The sequence below is a fragment of the Centroberyx gerrardi genome, chromosome 9 (assembly GCF_048128805.1).
Source record: "Centroberyx gerrardi isolate f3 chromosome 9, fCenGer3.hap1.cur.20231027, whole genome shotgun sequence".
Taxonomy (NCBI): Eukaryota; Metazoa; Chordata; class Actinopteri; order Beryciformes; family Berycidae; genus Centroberyx; species Centroberyx gerrardi.
In genome coordinates, this window is record NC_136005.1 from 27,359,295 (window position 1) to 27,379,563 (window position 20,269).

Sequence of the window (20,269 nt, forward strand, 5' to 3'; positions counted from 1 at the left end):
TAACTGTACTACATTAATGTAGCAAGTTTGCAATCATTACTGAATAATTACTATGTAATACTTTGGAAACATTTGCTAAGTGGAACGTCCATATTCTAGATTATGGAAGTTCCATTTAAGATAGAAGGAAAGGACTGGTAAGCAAACAATTACCTGATCTAAATGTTAAATTGTTGAGTTTATGAGTGTGGGTATGTCATTGGGGTTATCAAGTGTGCTCCTTCCTTCGGGTTAAGGACTTCCCACAGACAAACATATACAAGCAGTGATCAATTATACAATGAATATATGATCAAACATCATATCCGTCCTATTAGAGATGGACGACACTGACTGGCTCAGTGATGTAAATAGGTTTTCAATGTAGTGAGTCCCCGGGACCCACAGATGGTAATTTGAGTGGGTCCCAGGGAAATTGAGTGGGTCTCCAATAATAATTTTTTTTAACAGCAAAAGCACAATTTTTCTGTTTGTATTTTTAAGTTAATTTTACCTACTCCAATTTGATTGCAATGTTACACAGCTCTGGTTACACATTTCTTTATTCTAGTATATCTTTAATTGTACGTATATTTTTTGTTTTTATTTCACACTTGCTTTGGCAATGTAAACGTATGTTTCCCATGCCAATAAAGCCCCTTAGAGAGAGAGAGAGAGAGAGAGAGAGAGAGAGAGAGAGAGAGAGAGAGAGAGAAAAAAGCCTGTGTGACACAGAGCTTCAGGAGAAAGCGAGGAGCATAAAACATTGTGCTTTTTTCCACGCATGAAAAAAAACAACCGAGCCGGACCTGACCCGAGCCCGACATACAGTTGTAACAGTCGCAAATATGCCTACTATGCTTTTGGAACATTGTTTGGTTGCAGTAACAGATTAAGTCACTGGGTGGCGCTCCTTGTTTTTTACTGAGACTGAGTTACAGCAACAGGTTGAGTAGACTACTACCAACTACTTCCAGTCTACTCAATACTGACGTCGTCTCGCTCTGTCATGCTATCCAGGAGTAACGTTAGCCTACTTCCCTAAAGCTAACAAGCACAAAGCTAATGTAAGCTAAGACACGACCAAGCATGTTACAGTCTCGGGTTCCGTCGGGTTCGGGTCGCAGACCTCTATTGTGTAGTAAATTAAACGACTACTTAGTGAAATCAAAGTCCTATGTTGCAAACAGAATGGGCATTTTTATCTTGTGGCCATCCAGAATGATATGAATCGATTTGAAGAAGTATAATAATAATAATAAAGAAAAATAGTGGCTGACGCACAGACATGTCAATCATGGCTTTTTTCCCCCGAATAATAACGAGCAACTTCAATATATTTGATCTTTTTCTTTGGTGGCATTTTAAAACGTTTTCCTTTCACTCATTGAGACTGAACAAAACGGGAGATATGCGCGAGATATATGCGCAGACGGTGAGAAAATCGCGGCCGGTGGATTTTTTTTTTTTCAACACGGCGCGTCCCCTGGACGGTAAAGCATCATCAGGTCATCATCAACATGAGTGAATACAGCATCCACGTGAGTTTATTTACCAATTACCAAGTTTGTAGCCTTGTTGAAATGAAATCTGTGCGGCGAAAGTAGCATTGGATGCAGGCCCAGCAAGGGCATTAAGTCTCTCCCGCGATGATTGAGACTATTTTCTAGGAAAAAATAGGGTGCGTCCCCTGGATGCGTCGATAGTGAGTTTACTGCGTCCTTTCGGATTTTAACGCGTCAGAGACGCAGGACGCGCACCTATTTACATCACTGCTGGCTGATATCCAGTTTTTAATAAAAGGCCAATATGGGCGCGGTAAAACAATATATTGGTTTCACCCCAGTTGAGGAATGAGCTAGTGTGAGTGGTGAGAACTCCGCTGTTCATTAGGAGGTAAGTGAGAGGGTGAGAATTTACCACAGCTTCACTTCACTGATTAGTGTCTGAAGCGCCTCAGACTTGATAAAACCTTCAAGGACTTTATCAAGGTACGACTTGACTGATCTCACCGAGCACGTTCCAACCCAGCGGCAGCTCTATCTCCACAATGAACTTCCAGGTGGTTTTCTTTCTTGCACAAAACTCCCGTAATTCCCTCCCTTTCATCAAGTTCCACAAAGATTCAGCTCTTGCACAGCTTGTTTGAAAGTCTTTGCAATGTCAGAATAAATTCCACTTTTACACTCTATACAGTACAGAGTCAATTAGTGGTGTAATCAGCTGGAGAGTAAGCTGCAGAGGAATGAAACAAATTACTGACTTGAAAACTTGGGGCTCCCAACAGTATCCCACTAGCTTTACTGAGCTGTATTTAACACTTTCTGGGGTAAGTGTCCTCCACATAACATTTCTCGGAGAACTAATTTAAACATCAAAGTAATAACCTGCGACATTTTCATATAAGTAAATGCCTATATCTTTTTTTGCCTATTACTACAACCTATAACCTATAGCGATAGCCACCATGGCTGAACAGACAAAGAAAAGAGAAACTCAAACTGCATCAACAGAAAATCCAAGGAAAAAGACAAAGTCACAGTACTGGACACACTGTTTGATTGACAGGTGATCTCTGGGAAATGCAGTGCAGAAACACCACAGCAGTGAGCGCTGAGCACAAGATGGAGACTAAATAAAACAAGTGCAAATCTGTATTGTTGCGTGTGGCTTTCAAGTGTAATTGATGTTGAGATAATTTGGTTATGTGTAAGTTTGAGGTAGTAGCTGTTTAGTTTGGCAATCTCTCCTCATGTGAAATTTACAAAATTTGTGCACTGACTACGACCTAAATACTAGCTTCAGACAGAATAATCCAACTTGAAGATAATCATTTTAGAGCCGCAATAACAACCCACATTCATAAAAACGTACATTTTCATCTCCTATTAGATAGCCCATACTATCCGTAATAAGTCAATGTTGTGTTATTCTCTCCAATGATCTGGCTAGGCCTACACTGTGCTTCAGCTTCATCCTCAATCAAAGGAGCACATCCTCATGCAAACACCTTGTGCTCATTGAACAACCCCACAACATAGCAAGATAGTGATCCATGATGGAAGCCAGAGCGCTTCCATAGTGAAGCAATTGAAGCAAGATTGTGATTTGAGACACTAGTCGTCCTGGCGCCAGCGTAGCAACATAGTGATCAATGACGGCAGGTATAGAGCCACTGTAGCAAGATAGTGATCCATCACCTCTACACGTCACCCAATCAGGATCAGTAGAGATTAGAGGTTTGGCACTTCAGGCCACATACTAAAAAAACAAGAATTTTGAGGATTACCACTCTAATGACTCTCAGAAACGTCAAACCAACTGTATTTCTTTACATGTTTGTGATACATGTAAGATATATGAGCAAAGAAACAAAAAACACAATTTTTGGGTAAACCACATCCTAATAATCAACAACCACGCAGCAGTCTGGTAAAACACTATGCTGCACTCCCCTATAGAGGACTGTATCTATTACAGTGGTACAATCAGCAGGAGAGTCTTACAGAGATAGGCATTAGACCGGGCCAAGACACTAGCAGTGGGAAACCGTCTTCTAGGGATTTGAACTTAATCCAATTCCTTTGGAAGTAGTCCTCCATGCTTACACACCTCTTTGAAGTGCAAATTGAAAAAGAATTGGATGCATAAAGTTTCTACAATGACGAGAAAGAAAAAAAAATCTGCAGCGTCTCGCCTTGATTCCCCTATTGAGGGAAAGACAATGGAGACCTTTTGGCTGAGAAACAAGGAAGGGGAAAAAAATATAAACCAATAAACACTGGCAGAAGTCGTCTCTCAGCGAGACAATTTCTATATTCCAAACAATGCACAGGTTGATTGTTTTTCATGCCATACAGAGCTAGGCAGACATATGACTAACAGTTAATGTGGGAGATTCCCACAAACCAAGCACACTTTATTTACACCAGAATATTTTCTTTAACTACGCAAAACTGTTACGATATGCTCTCTCTCTCCGTCATCTCTTTCTTAGTCTCTCTGTCTCGATCTGTTTCCTTCAGGACTCTTTAAATCTCCATTTCTGTCTCTCACTTTGTCTCTGTCTCGCTCTCTCTCTTGCTTCTCTTCCCCCACTCTTGACATAGAGTAATTCACTCAGCTTTATTGCTCAGTTTTCTATGCCCGAAGAAGTAAATAATGGAATTATGTGGCTAAAGGAAAGCCTAGGTATGAATACAGAGATGCATGAGACTGTCTGAATGAATGAGGCAACCCAGTATGAGTGTCTTTGGCAGCTGTAGTCCAGGAGCATCAATTCAGTAAACACTGAGCTATTGCAAAGTTCCAATGGCATCTGCCTCCAAAACTTCCAATCCCACTAACAAAAATCGACTACATTTCTGGTGACAAAGTGGCGCACTGACTGATAACTGACAAGATATTATTTAGTCAATGATAAATTATTAGATGTCCAAACTACCAGCTTAGAGGGAACTTTAGATTTTTCTTCCAAATAATTTTCTGGCAATTTTTGCCCGCTCTTTGTTCTCCATTATAATGACAAAAAGATGGAAGTTTTAACTCACTTAGCTTAACGGTGCAATACGTAAGATTTTTACTGACCCATAGCACAAAATGACCATAACACATCTGCATAGGGTTGTTGATCATTAACAATGACTCAGTGATTACTTGGCCAGCTGCTGAGATTTCAGGCTTTCTGGCCTGGACTCGGTTTTGCAACAAAAGCTCCCCACCCACTGGAGTTTCAAGACACTCTTAGTCCACGCTTACTTGCCTAAACTTAACCATTAGCCAACCTTTGGAACGCAATTCAATTGTGGTGGAGGAACAAATTTCAATTCCTTGTTGGGGAGCGTAATTCAATTGTGGTGTAGAATCGTTATTTTCACATAATACATGTCCACAGCATGTAAATTGGTGTTTCAGAGTTGGTGTTCATTTCATGTATTTGTGTGAGAACTGATGATGTTTCATTTTTAACTGCTTGACAGAGGGCAGTGCTACGATTTTCAGCTAAGAAGGCTAAAAAGCCTCATTCTCAAGCCAAAAAAGCAAATGACAAACCAGTGTTATTCCAGTATTCTATTCTTATCAGCTAGCTTACTCCTCTCTATTGTCAAAATGTGGCTTTTATTGACTTTGACTTGACTTTTTATTGACTTATTATTTGTGTCAACTACAGGCCACCGTAGCTCAAGGGGACAGTAGGGGGAGATAAGCTCTATCAACGTTGTTGCAATTCCTACTGGTCACCAATGGAGGTTGACAGACGTCATAGATAACTTAATGCCCCTTTAAGGTAATTAAGGCATGGAGAGTGCCTCAATGGTTGGTGGTGACAATAACAATTTCATCTTGTTAGCTGTCACTCTCTCAAAACTAACACACACACACACACACACACACACACACACACACATCTTCCTCACAGATGGTTGAAACGCGGTGTGCAGCTGTTTGGGGAGGGAGGATCTGGCGCCTTAAAATATAAATGCGAGAAAATAAATAATGAAAAGCGCGGAGAGCTCAGAGAGGGAAACCATGGTGACATGATTGTCTCAGTTCAGTGGCAAAGCCAGTTATCTCACAGAGACACATATACACAGGCATCCCATGATCCTTTGGCTTGGAGAAGACAGCATTCGGGTCGACGGAGGTTTGTGTCGGCGTTTCAAAAAATAATACCGCTACCTGTTTGAGTGTCTTTATCTCTTTTTTCTTCTCTCACTCGGTCTTTCCCTGCCTCTCTGGCTGTGAACAATTTGGTGCCTGGCTAGAAGGCAACAAGTCAGGCTCATGGTGATCTTAGGGCTAGGGGGGTGTCAAACTCTAATCCCCGTCTTTCTCTCTCGGTCCATCACTGCCCCCTCTGAAACACATCCATCAAACACAACACCATCATCCATGTCTGGCTTTGCCTCTCCAACGCTCGCTCCCCGCCCCTTTTATTCTCATTCTCTCTCTCTCTTTCTCCATTTGTCTTTTAGTGCCTTCGTCAGGGTTATCTCAGTTCCTCACTTGTCTCTGACTGTACACTATATGCTGTCTGCTTTTCCATTATAACTGAGGATCCTCTGATGTAGGCAGCTACGCTGGAACATGGAGGGTAGCCATGAAAAAATAAAGTTTTTTTTTTTTTTTACTTTGGATGGAGTACCTTGGCTTTCTTTTTTCCAAGCTGTTTTAAGACATTTCTAACAAAACCTTGAAACACGGCTGATTTGAGAAAATTCTTGAAGCAAGTTGATTTGCATTAGAAATGATTGAAATTACCTCACACCATTGGCAGATTTTTTTCGCTTGTTTTACTAGAAAATAGGATTTTATGGCTCAATCTGCAACATTTTCTTATAACTAAATGCCTGTTTTGCTACTCTTTATTGCTGATTGATATAATACAGCAGTTATTCAACCTGGTAGCTCTTTCCTGGGAAAAATGCTCTGCCGCACAGGGAGTGATGTGTTTTACGTTACATACATACATACCAAGCGGCCAAAACCACGAGTGAATTTTGAAGCCAATAAGGAAGTGGTTGAAAGCTGCAGTTCCTCTAACGTCCGCTAGATGTTGGCTCCAAAAAGACTCCAAACCTGCCCAACTCCATGGAAGTCAATGGGACCACAGCCCAACTTCTCACTCAAAATATGAAGTCAATAAATTTTTTCGACAAGAGGTTATTGTCGCTAATTTCACTTCTTCTAATATAGGAAACACAGTCAGAAACACACTCACTACATCCATCTTTTTTTACAGTCTATGATACATACAAGTAAACTCTTCCAAATTAGTTTTTAATATGCCTAAAGGTTACATGGTCAGATACATTTAAATTGAAAGTGTGGACAAACCGTCCAAGGTTCTGTGAGAAAACCTATAGAAGGATAAGAAGGCAGAATCTATTCACCGTAAGCCGTAGCATCAATAGTAAGTGGATTTTCATGTACACAGCATCCCAGATAAAGACTCATATACTGGTAAGAGGTCCTATTTGAGGTAAGCTGTTTATGTACTGCTCAGGAATATCCCTGTCTACATGAATAAACAGGATATTCCCAATATCACCATGAAAATGAACACAGATTGTAAAACCTAGCAGTAAATGGGATAATGTGAAATCATACCTCAGGTTCCCAGCTAATATGAGTAAATCCCTGGTATCTTATTATTTCTGAAACTGGATAAGAGGTTATTTGTATTATTGCAAAATGGGATACGATCACGGCTGCACCTTGATTATTGATTATTTTGTTGATCAAGTGTTTTATTGAATATTATGACAATGTTTTTAAACTTAAAACAGAACAAAATTTACACTATGCAGCTGGGCCGGTAACCTATGAATCTAAGCATTACTCTTAATAAGCCTGTTGCTCCTTTTCAAAAGTATTTCTAAACTGTCACGGTACCATTCCCACTTCACTCAAAAATAGCAGGTTAGTCCAGTATCCAGTAATTGCCACGGTTGCTAATAAGGTTTGTTAAAAATCAAAGCTAAAAAAGGACATTGTTGATGCTGAGAATATGTGATCAACTGGCAAGAAATGATACTTTCATACGAAAGACTGCACGGGGTTGATTTTATGCATTCTTCATCTCAAAATGGCTGCTATTGAATAAAAAAGAATTACCCATATTTTTATGCTGTCGCACAAACTTCAGAAGAATATTTGTTTGATCTTTGTTTGATTTGCACATAACAAATCATTGCATACTGAATTATAACTAAAATTAGCAAATCTACCAGAAATGTGAGAATAAACTGCCATTTTTTCTGATTTGTTTGTGCAATTACAATGAATGCAGGTGGAAAAAAGGTTTCAATAGATTTTGGGAGTCTCATAGAATATCTCAGTAGCTCAAACGGTTTTTAGCACAGTTATAATAAGCCTTATGTATATCCACACCTTTACAGTGAAGGGTAGCCCAGTCATATGATTACATCATTTGCAAATGCACAACACATTGCTAACTGAGATATGAGAAACACAAACATACATAAACACTTCCTCACTCACCACCCACAAAATGTCCATTTACAGAGCCTGCTGGTACAAAATACAGTACATCACAGTCTATCAGATATTTTTTAAAGTTAGAATCAGACAGTCTTTAAATATGACCAAATTGTAACTTAAAGGCATACTGAGTAGGATTTTGCCGGTTGTGGCTTGTAAACACAAATTTCAAACTTGACCCCTGAATGCAGTTGCCAGAACAGTAAAAAACGCAAGCACAGCGAGGCGAAACGGCAAGCAGACAAGGCTCGTTACAAAACAAGTGAATCTGGGGTTTGCTTTCACTCGTTGGCGAGTATTGAAGGAGAGGATGGGGATGAAGAGTGACGTGGAGTTGGCCTGTTTTCTGTTGGACAGGTAGCTGCCGGTTAGCTTAGCTAGCTAGCTAGGTATCAGCTTTTCTACTACAGAGAACAGTAGCTAGCCAGCTCACAACACACACTCTGACCAGAACTCCAGTTACTCTTAGAGTTCAGGACCGCTAGCATAGCCAGCGTGGCTTTTAGATATAAAAGGATTCAGCAGTGGTTTTGGTTGCAGCCGGACACACCCGCTGCCAAAAGACTGATGCCCAGAAACGTCCCGAACATTCAGAAATGAGAAAATCCAAGCAGAAGGCAGGGTCTCTGCGGACACACACACTGTCACACACTACCAATGGACCATAAGTAATGATTGAGTAGGATCAGTTTTGGATGAGTTTATGCTATTTCAAGGGGGGAAATCCTGTTCAGTATACTGTGAAGTCTCTCCAGAAGACCTTTCAAAAACCGTTTCCTTTCAAGTAACTTTTGGATCTTCAGGACGCCAACATTCTTCAAAGCACTAGGTGTGCATTCAGCTCCTTTTTTATTTTTTTACATTTAATATTTTTGTTAGTATTTGTTTTCCCTTATTTGCAAGCCTATAATAATTTATATTCTTTGTTCATTTATGTTTATGAAATTCATCAGGCAATAGAATGCATCCAATGTATTGTCTGGCTGTCCTTACCCTGCTTCCCCTTGGCCCGTCAGCTCTCTTGCCCCGGCCAAAGTCTATCATTACCACCAGCCAGATTAACAGAGGAACAATGGATAAACTAGATAAATTGCTTGGTGTAGGCCTAATCCAGCCAAGCTGCAATTTATTACATCCCCCACATCCAAGGCTGATATTGTGTTGTATGTGTGTACATGTGTATTTCCATGTATCTATTCAACAAGATATCTTTACAAGCATTCAACGCCTCTCACTGTGAGACCATTATGAGTTAAAAAGGGCTTTTGGGTTGGCGGACCTGCAGGATGTCGCAGGCCTCTGACTGCCTTATTCCATTTGTCCAGTTCAAAGCTACACTTCTTTCCAATTAGTGTCATTTTTATAGTGGGATGGGAGCTCACCTCTGAAGAGCATCTATCTTGTCAGCGGTGATTCCTCTCAGTAGCTCCTCCAGCAGGTCAGAGCTGTCCGACGGAGGAACAGGTGCTTTACCAGTTGGCGCGTGAGCAAACCGGCCAATCAGGAGCCCCAGGACAAAAAGCCCCACCCCTGCCAGGAAGTACCTAAGAGGAACAATAGAGAGAGGTCAGAATTGAGTCAAGAGAAGGAAAAAATATATATAATGGTCTTCCTGCAGAATTGTCTCTTGTTGGAGTGAAAATCCCTCTTCCACAGCATTTTGATCTTGTGACACCAAAGCTAGGCTTTTAACACTTTGCTTTTAATTACCTCTGCCAAGGAGGTAATTAAAAGCAAAGTGGTAATAGGAGGTAATAACCCTTTCACCCTTAGCTTTCACCTGTTAATTTGTTCATTGTGTCTGTTAGCGGGTTAGAAAAGTTCCGATGTAATGAGCAATACAATTGGAGAGCAGTTTGTCATGAGTTGATATAAACTTCATTTTTTCTATAAAAAATAAGTTAGTGGTTTCAGATTTTATAAAATATATTTTATTTCTTTGTTTTCATCCAGTTATTGTCCCAATGGCAAGACAATGCAACAGCAGAAAAGGCATCAATAGGTGAAAAGGTGATTTTAGTGGTGATCTGGATCCAAGATTTACGCCATTCAACGATTATACTTTTAAGCCATAACTATGAAACTAACGGAGCTAGACACTTGATTCCAAATCTTAAGGGTGTGTTTACAGGGCCAACACATAAATCTAACTTAAAAGTGATAGGAATGATGGCTTTGGGTATAACAGCAAGTTGGAGAATTGTCCGCGTGATGGCAAAGTTTATAGTAAGTTCAGATGGGATGGCGTTTTGGGGGAAACATTGTGCATTACAGTACTCATGGTACCATAGCAGCTGAAAGGAAAGGCAGAATTTATGGTTGATGTGCAGTTTGAGATTTGATGGGCTGCTGTTACCTTTTCACAGAAGTCACTGTTAGTGCTAGTAGCCCGGTGCCCAAAGGCGCGATTCAAAGCTTGACTTAAGTGCTGCGCAGTGGTGCTTATCCACATAACATGCAACCTTTCCATCCTGGTGACAGGTGCTGTGTTAACTGGACAGGGTGTTCGCGGGTGTTCTGGGAATATCCCAGGCCTCAGTCTTTCCCTGCCTGGTGCAGTTCTCAATGGCAATGAACAGACACAACCAAAGAATATATTGACTAGACACTGACAGGCAAAGAGGCACAGATTCCATCATGTTAATCATCAAATTCATCAAAATATGTCGACCCCTAATGACCCTAGTCTACCTCATAGAACACTTGGAGAACACCTTAAAGAAATCTCTTAAACTGATGTGTGTAAGTGCGTTCTTGTCAAACTTTTTTTCTTTTTGCGACTGGGGTTAGGCAATGATCCTGTAGGCTGTTTGACATCTCATCAGCAATGAACCAAAGTTGTATTCTTTTTATGCCCCTAAATGACAATAGATTTAGTTGTAAGAACATAATGTGCAAAATAGACAATGAAAGGCTGTTAATGAGGTATAGTAAAAATGAATTGTCCCTGGAAATTCCATGGCAACCCACACAAACAAGAAAGAATAATACAGAATGAGAGACACATCAAGGTTTTCCTATTACTCTTTGGAGAATATATGACATACTAGTTTGGGCTACTACATTTGTGGATTTCATCATTTTTTTATGGTATGGAGCTTGGCTTAGCACGTGAATTATCTTCAGTCATTATTTCCACGTTCCAATGTAATGAGCAAAACAATGGGAGAGTGGCTTGTCGGTGAGTTGATACAAACGTAATTTTTTAGTATACTTTATTTCTTTCTGTTTATCCAATTAATGTCCCAACGGCAAGACAATGCTTGAGCAGAAAGGCATCAAAAGGTGAAAAATCCTTGGCCTGATTGTCCAGAATAAAGATCGGAAGGACAAAGAAGCCAACCAGTCTAACCTTCCCCTTCCTCAACGTTAAATTAGCACCCAATGCAAATGTTTAGCTAGGCGACAACGTTAATGTTAGTTACCACCTTGTGCCTTAAGATGGCTCTCTCAGAGCCAAAAAGCAGGAGAGTTGACAATGAAAATTGCCAGTGTCAGAGCAAATGGACTGATAAGTATTTATTTACCAGTGTTAAGCCGGTCGGTCTGCTATGCAGTGAATGCGTAGCAGGTGTGAAAGAATACGTGAGGAAGCACTACAAAAAAGCACGGATCCTTTTCCATGAGTTTTCACGAGCGATCAACTGAACGGCAAACAAAAGTGCAAGGACTTTTGGCGTCTCTTCAATGGAGTCGAGTGGCCCTTTGCTGGTTTTGCAGGAGATAACCGCGGCAGCATCCTGTGCACCATGCGTAGCCTGGATTCTAGCCAAAAAGAAGAGGCCTTTTACAGTGTCAAAGACTGTTAAAAACTGCGTCATCCGACCTAAGAACTTCAAAGTCGCAGTATTTCACCACAGCTGCGTGCTTTCATGAGCAGATGACCAGGGAGTGCGCATCACACCTGTCATGACAGAATTTCTGCCAAGGAGAAGGGAATATTTCATACAGAGATTTCAAGGTTTCAGTCTCACCGTTGAGGTCCTGCAGTTTGCCTGTGACCATTTCTCCATAAAACCAGAGACAGACTATAACACCAAAGCAAAAGCAAAAATGAGAGCTCCTTGTAAATAGAATTGTTTGTGCAGTCTTCATTTGCACTAAAGCAGTACCTACAGGCTGGTAGTGCAATTGATTCTTGGACTCACCATTTAAATCAATCAGTTCCCCAACGTGAAGAAATTAGCATTATTAATACTCACTATGTTTGGATCAACATGTTGAGTAGTGACAGGCTCCATCAATGTCTTAGGATTGCCCTTATGAGTCAAGTCAGTTTATTAGTATAGCCCTTAATCACTATTACAGTCTCAAAGGGCTTCCCAAAGGCCACATATGTCAACAATAAAGAAATGAGCCAGACTTAGTTTGAATGGCAAAAATCAAGACAGTGCAACTTCTCTCACTGATAGAAGTAGAATTGAATTGACAGAACCAAACCATGGTAAATTACCTGACTGATGTCGACTTAGTCAAAGGAAGAAGAAGAAAAAAGGACCAGCTAGTTTATTATTCATTTCACTTCTGCTGGTGTGCAGTTCATTACCTGTATATATAACTACAACATTTGACAAAGTGCATCATTTGATTTCTGTTTTCTATCTTGACTGCCTATATGCAATGCAAATTGGAAAATAGTTTTTACAATGCTGCCGAAAGAAAGAAAGAAAGAAAGAAAGAAAGAGAACATGTCTTGAATGCATATATGTGTAAAGTGTATGTGTATATGTGTATATGTGTAAATTCTTGACTTATAAAATGTGTCTTTTTTGTCTTATATTTTTGTCTTCTTTTTTTAAACTCAGCACTCTTGAGAAAGAGGGCCTCGTCTCTCAATGTTTTTTCTGAAAAAAAAAAAAAAAACAATAAATCAAAACACCAGTGTGGTAAATGGTTAAAATTTGAAAGGTAAAGTTACTCATGTTTCTCATGTTATTTTACATTGGGCAAAAAAAGTCTTGCGGGCATCTATGTTTCTCCCCTGTTTTTTCTGAGCTGGACTACTGGGACACATGGAAGATGTAAATACAACCTACCAGCTGGGAATTTCCAACTTCCTACTTTAAATGGGACGCAGCATAAAAATATGGACTGCTACCTCTACTGCAGTCCTTGAGTTACCTGAGCAGGAAGCAGTGGAGCCTCCGCTGGCCCTTGTGGCCTGGAGCCCTGGTGAAGTGGGAGATGTAGTTGGGATCTTCCTGAAGTCTTTCAAAACGTCCGTGGGGAGAAACCGAGACAGAAGGCTGGATGGGTTCCATCAGCTCAGGGTCAGGGTCGGGGCCGGGGTCTGAACGTCCTGAGAGGAAGACATCCCAGGGAAATAACTAGGGTTTTTACTGGCCCATTGCACAAAATGACCATAATATACGGTATCTTAGTCAGGTGCAGAGATTTCTATCTTTACTCATAACCATGCATTTTTACACAATGCGTTATGAAAGGGTTTCCATAACAGTCATCATTTTTCCCACTTCATAGAGAACTATGTAGTCCCTCGTGCAAAAACGTAAAAAATCACCAACATTTGAGTTATAAGTTACTACTTGACAACAGCAACTTGCAAACTACATACATGTGTATGTTATGCTGAAAACAAACTGTAAATGGGAATCATAGCAACTGCTTATTGCTTAGTTCTTGAGAGAAGGTATTTAACAATCGGCCCACAGTGAAGGTATAGAGTCTGTGAGGATAGTAAACTTATAGTTTGCGAAGACAGTAAACAACCGCTGATTTATAACTGCAGGCAAATTTCAAAAGAGTGAATCCTTCAAAGCTCAGGAGCTCAAGTGTAGCTTTAGGGTGGTTATGAAGTTTCTCTCTTTTGCAGCTTTTGGCAGAGGCAAACTTCTCACTTACAATGGAGTTTTTTCCAGAGTGACAGGTTTGTTTCAAAGTATATGTACAAACGTATTTGTACAAATTGTATTTTAAGATTATCAAAGGCACAAGGCATCAGGACTGAGCAACCTGTTTTGGCATGAGATCTATTTTACTGCGCTGAAGAGATCTACCAACAGCAGTCAAGCTGACTGCTGTGTGAATGCCATGACTATTCATGATCAGTGACACAAGCATGGAATAAGTCAGTAATAAAAATTACACAAACATGGAATGAGTCAATAAGTCAATATTCATAATGAAATATTCAGGCTATTTGAGGGGACAAAAATTACACAAATTTGTATTTCTATCTAAATTAAAAATTTAAAAAAACACGCAAGCTACTGTATGGTACATTCAAAAGACTAATGATGGCATTTTTCTGATTTCTTCCAAGCTCATTTGCTGAGTGCATCAATATATGAACAACTGCATTAAAAATAGTCTAAAAATCAAACGGTGGCTACTCAGTTTTTCAGTTTTTGGCTACTCTGTGTTTAAAGTGTGACCATTCCTGATCAATGTGGTTATGTGACTTAAAAATAAAATAACTAACATATAAAGGTCTGTACCCACCCATTCACATTATAACCACGACTTCTGTCATAGCTTCAATATGCCTAAACTCTGTTATAGTCTGCAATCAAAATCAAAAGTCATTTCGACTAATTAACTAGTCTTCAGTCAGTCTTTTCTATCATAAAAAACTACAGAGACAAAAGACTAAAGACACTAAATGCCAGTTTGACTGAAAAGTTAGTTTCATGCCTTGATTATAAGTGCATGCAAATAATTATTAGAATATAGAATAGTTATTAGAATAACTGTCTTTAAAATAATTCCAGATCATACCAGGCCTCTGTTATTATTACAAGTTTATTAAACATAAAGATATGTTGAAATACATTTGGACGAATATTATGAAGGTCGTTGACATGAATCCTACCGGGTCTCTGGCGCTCTACGTGTTGCATCTGCATGCGGTCCATGCTGGGTCCTGGTTCCTGGAGCTCCTCCTGGTTCAGGTCCCAGTCCAGATCCAGACCTCCAGAGCACTGCAGGACCTCGCCGACCAGCGGCCCGCCCTGGGCGTCACACACCTTCCTGTATGCCATAATGTCACCTGGATGGAGACAGACACAGACGCAGACACACATGCATCAAACATACACTCTCCACCTTCACAACCACATGCCAAACCTTAACCCCTATCCCAACCTACACCTAATTCTAACTCAAATGTTAAAGGGTCTATGTGTAAGTTGAAAGTTGAAATAAATGGATCTGTTTGACCTTAAATTGCATCCTCTCTTTTCTTACCAAGGAAAACCATTTATAACTACGATACAAAGGTTAGTTTACAATGGTTTCGGAGGAGAAATTCTAAAAAGAAGTTCAAAAATCATCAAAAACTGTTCCTCTCCCTAACCTAAACCTATTCCTAATTCTATCCTATCCCAATTCTTAACCCCAAACCAAGTCCAAACCCTAAACTAGCCCCCTTGGAGAAGTGACAACTGACAAAATGTCCTCACTTTAGAAAATTTGCCTCATCTATCTATCTATCCTTGTGCAGACATTTGGTCCTCAGAAGTCCTCAGGAGTCCAAGACCGCATGCACATAAACACCTAAATAAAGAGCAGCACACACTTTTCCTGGCAGGAGGGAGAGACAGAGAGAGGAGGGGAGGGAGACGAGGGAGACACAGAGGAACAGGGAGCAATGCAGAGATCGAGGTCTAACAATTAACACTCAACATACAAGCGCTAATCCGGTGCCAAAACTGAGTAGATCTTAGCCGGATGTACACCCCGAGACCCCTCAGTGTTGAAAGCTATGGTATCAGCCACCTGGGTCAGATTAAAACCGCCCGTTTGCCTCCCGGTTCGTGGATGCTGGATACAGAGGGAAATGTGATGGATGTGGTTAAAAGCTACTCAGGCTAAGTGACTGACCAGACCCTCTCAGCACACAATTATGAAGACTAAAAGCACTGCAGGGAGCCGTGATGCATTTAAACACATTAATGTGACTGAGAGACCAGAAGTTGGGCCGACGCACTGAGTTAAGTACTAGATGTGTGTGTGTGTGCGTGTGTGTCAGTGAGGATTCATGGGTTCGAGCGTGTCCACATGCATTTGCAGCCGAGCGTGTATGTGTGTGTGTGTGTGTGTGTGTGTGTGCGTGTTCGTGTTTTTTCCCCAATAACACCAGCTCCGGGTTCAATGCGGCTCCTAAACAGCATCATTAAACCTCTTCCAGGGCTGGGATCGCATGCATAAAAGATGGTGTGTGTGTGTGTGTGTGTGTGCGTGTGTGTGTGTGTCTGATGTCTGAGTGGGGATCAGATGTATAAAAGCTCCTGGCCAGTGTCTTGGTATATCATCAAATTTAATTGTCCCTTTTACACGCTCCATCATCAAAGCCCACCATGAATGGGCAAATGAACTGCCCAATCGATAACCGCTTGGGGAAAAAAATAACACACAGTTAAATAAAATGAAACGCCCCAAACTGCAGTCAAACTTAGAGGCCGTTTTTCAGTGAAAGCCTGTCGCTTTAACGGACGGTTTATTAAAAGCGTTACGGGTGAGAACCAGCTGCAGTCCAATCAAAATGATGGAGAGAGAGAGCGAGAAGGGGAGCGAAGTGAAGCTTAAAGCAGCCGATAATGTAATAACTGCCGGGTAATGTCAACATGTGCCTTTCAATGAGGAGAAATATTACTCCAGTATCAGGTTTTATGATATTTTTGGCACAGTTTGTTGCACTAAAAAGATGAAATTCGCAAGTGAAACACACTAAATCCTTTTATATGACGGTTCTTTACCCCCCAAATATTGAAGTATGCCAAAACTAAAAGTGCCGTAACAAAAAAGGTGCTTGGTGCAAATAATATTCATTCATATTCATTCAATTTTTTCATGACTTGATCTTGCTATACTTTCCATCCTTTTATATGAAGCTTCTTTACCCCCCAAATATTAGTATGCCAGTTTCATCTCTTTAGTGTCTCTAAATGAGTCAAAAATGTAATAACTGTTAGATTATTTTATCGTATTATTGCATTTTTACAGTACACTCATTGGCAGTTATCATTACAATTTAAAGGGTGTAACCTTTTTTAATTATTGAAATATTAGTCTGAGGATGTTATCACATTATTTGGCACATTATCACATTAACAGGTTTTATTATTATTATAGTCTGAAGATGTTAGTATGTATCTGGGAAATTATCACATGAATGTTTCCTACATTTTTGACTCGTTTAGAGGGACATTTCATTATATTTTGACAAATGATCACATTATCCAGCAGTTATTACAGTATCAGTTGCTACATTTCCTGCATTTCAGAACTTGCCAGTCTTACAATCATTCACAAATACAGTCATTACTGATGCTTCTGATGATTCTTGATAATACATTTTAGAATTTCAGACCGTTTTTGCTCTGAATATTCTGCAGACTGCGCTGCCATTGCTGAATTGTCCTTGTTTAGACTGAGTGGCCACTTCTCTGTTCGAAAGGAGATTAGGTAAGAGATTGAGAGAGAAGGGGGAAAGGGGAGAGAGAGAGAGAGAGAGAGAGAGAGAGAGAGAGACGCAGACAGAGACAATTAGAGGAAGAGAGAACCGTCGAGGAGATTATCGACGGACACTGAAAAGAGAAAAAGCCACAGAGGCAAAGCAAAACAGTTGAAGGCAGAGGAGATGAAGACAGAAAAGGAGAGAGAGAGTGCGTGTTTTCAGAGGAAAAGAGGGTGAGAAGGAGAGAGGGAAGAGGTCTGGGAGTTCCCTGGCATCAATCTTCAATGCTCCACCACACTTCCATTACTTCTAGCTCAATGCAGATGAAGGATCCTCGCAGTAAAATGGAACAAAAGTTCATTTAACTGCTGACCTCGCGTTACAGCCGCCGCACACATCCGGCGAGCTTTTAGCCATGACACATATCACTGCTGCAGAGTGAAAGCCTTGTTATTCATGGTCGCTGTTTTTTGTTGTTGTTGTTTTTTTCTTTGTCTTGTGTGCTGTAGATGAAATGAACTTGGGAAGTAAATGTGCTGATTAGATTTCGTCCCCCTCAGTCACATGACGCCCAGTCAGAATTCATTAGATAACTTCAAAAATCCTTGGGTGTGGAAGGTACAGGATAGAGAGGAGGGGGCCCGATGGAGTTAGGCTCTCAGATCCCCTGACTTACATCCTCTACATTTTGTTTTCTGGGGCTTGCTGAAGGAAAACATTCATTCCGTGAAATTCCAAAACCAGCACTATCTGCTGCAGCAAATTATGCAGACGTCTGCAGAGTAACATGAATCCAGATATGTTTTCTCGGATACAGAGAAATATGGTACTCTGTTTGTATTGTAGTAGTACTGTGGGACTACTGTAGTGGTTTTGTAGCAGCTGTCGATCTGGACATGCTTTGTCGTATGCAAAGAAACATGGTAATCCATTTGCAAACATGTCTGGAAGTTGGCGGCGGTCCTGTTGAGCAAATTTAGTGAAGGAGCGAGATTTCCCCGTGATTACAGACTTTTCAGACACCCTCTATAGTAGAAATATGAGCATTATCACAACGAGGTAACAAAATATCTGTATGAATGTATGTATGAATGTATGAATTAACCTGACCTCAATCCAGGAGACAGTGGCAAATCCCCCTGTAACAGTCTTGGCTCTACAGTAATAGATATTATGGACTAAACTGGCTTTGTGTGTGTTTTTTTTCCCCCAGTGGATTGTAAGAAACTCTGAGAAGTATTAACTTAAAGTACTTCATTCATTCACAAAACTAAGGATTATTGTGTTAGACCTTTAAAAGCTAAGTCACGCGGCATATCTCTTGATATCTGATTATCCAATGCAACTTACAATAAGAGAGGGCCAGAGTCTGTAAATCCCATAATCACCTGAATACGTGCCAGGAACAATAATGCAATGCTGAGAAGCAGAGAGGAGACAGAGTCAAGACTTTAGAAACCTTTTCAAGTCATCAAAGTACAAGTCAAAGTCAAGTCCCAAGTCACCAGAACCCAAGTCAAGTCAAGTCTCAAGTCTTCTCTTCATGCCTCAAGTCAAGTCTCATGCAATAAAATTGTCACTTGAGTCTAACTCAAGTTCAAGTCATGTGACAAAAGAGACAAAATCTCATCAAATGGGGGTCCATGGCCCTAATGTGGACTAAAGTAGGGGCCCTTGATATGAAAAAGGTTGAGAAGCACTGTTCTAGTATATTTCATGGCTAACCACAGTTTTAAGCAAATCATCAGCAACCTGCAATGGGTCACATTTGAAAGTAACCTTTCCAACACGACACGACAGCAGCAATAATTGCACAACTCGAACACATTTCCCTACATTATCATTAGTCCCTGAGCTAACAAATCTGCTGCTTTTCCTCTGGCTGCCGCTCAACTGAACTGACTCCTTGTCATTTCTAATTAGGTGCTGTTGATGCTTGATGCCTACGACCGAAGCGCCGCCACCCTTTACAGCCCTTTTTTAAAATAAATCACGCGGCGAGAGGGAGAGTTGTGCCCGTCGTCTCGGCCGGATGCGTCGCTGAATTTTTAACCCCAGTTTCCCGGCGTTTGGACAAGCGAAAAGAAATCGTTGCTGTTTTAGAACGCGGTGTAACAACATCTGACACTGCCGGCTCTGCTGCTACCTGTACACCTCTCATCTGACCCTCACTGATGCTGCATACATATTATAGCAGAAGAAGTAACAGGATGACATTTCATTGCTACAACTGGGACGAGTTCATGTAAGGTCAACTGTTGCGGTTAACAAGTTACATTTAAAATCGAGTGTAAACAAACTGCAGCAGGTATTGCTCATTTAGAGTTGATTGTATGAATGTGAATAGAACTGATTATTTTGATTTCTATTACCTTGAGCCAATAAAAACATCCCACATTTTACTGATTATTACCACTGGGAGGCTGATTTTTTCCCCAGTCGGCAGCTCATATTTACGGTAAATCTGATATTTAGCAGTCAGATTGGTGGATTTAATTAAGAAATACAAACCGCTGCTGAAAGACAGAAAATCAGTCCGGTCTCTGTATTTGAATGCATTTTCTGTCACTCATCTGTCATTTTGGGAAGCAGCAACTACTGCCAAAGCTGCCCTTGAGCAAGGCACTGCACCCCGCCTCCTCATTGGTCAACAGTAGAAGACTGTGGCTGCACTGAGCAGCTCCCAGTGTGAATGAGCGTAACTGTGTGAATGTGAAGCAGCGTGTTGCTGTAAGAGAGCATGGAGCTCAGTCGACTTCCCCTGGATAAATAAAGGTTACAAAAATGACAGGTACCGCTATTTCTTCCTTCCTACCTACAACAGCAGGTGGGAGGATGCTGAGCTATTTGTAGATGTCAGTGTGTGAG

The 20,269-nt window shown here is 40.6% G+C and overlaps 1 protein-coding gene across 1 annotated transcript in view; it reads right to left on the reverse strand.

Moving 5' to 3' along the window:
- naaladl2 (N-acetylated alpha-linked acidic dipeptidase like 2) overlaps window positions 1–20,269 on the reverse strand; it is a 386,338-nt gene that overhangs the window by 247,782 nt on the left and 118,287 nt on the right. Inside the window, exons 3-5 of the mRNA XM_078285865.1 lie at window positions 14,816–14,992; window positions 13,105–13,282; window positions 9,366–9,527 (exon numbers count right to left, since the gene is read on the reverse strand). Coding sequence (XP_078141991.1) covers window positions 9,366–9,527; window positions 13,105–13,282; window positions 14,816–14,984 — 509 coding nt within the window. The 5' untranslated portion in view covers window positions 14,985–14,992. The remainder of the gene's footprint in view (window positions 1–9,365; window positions 9,528–13,104; window positions 13,283–14,815; window positions 14,993–20,269) is intronic.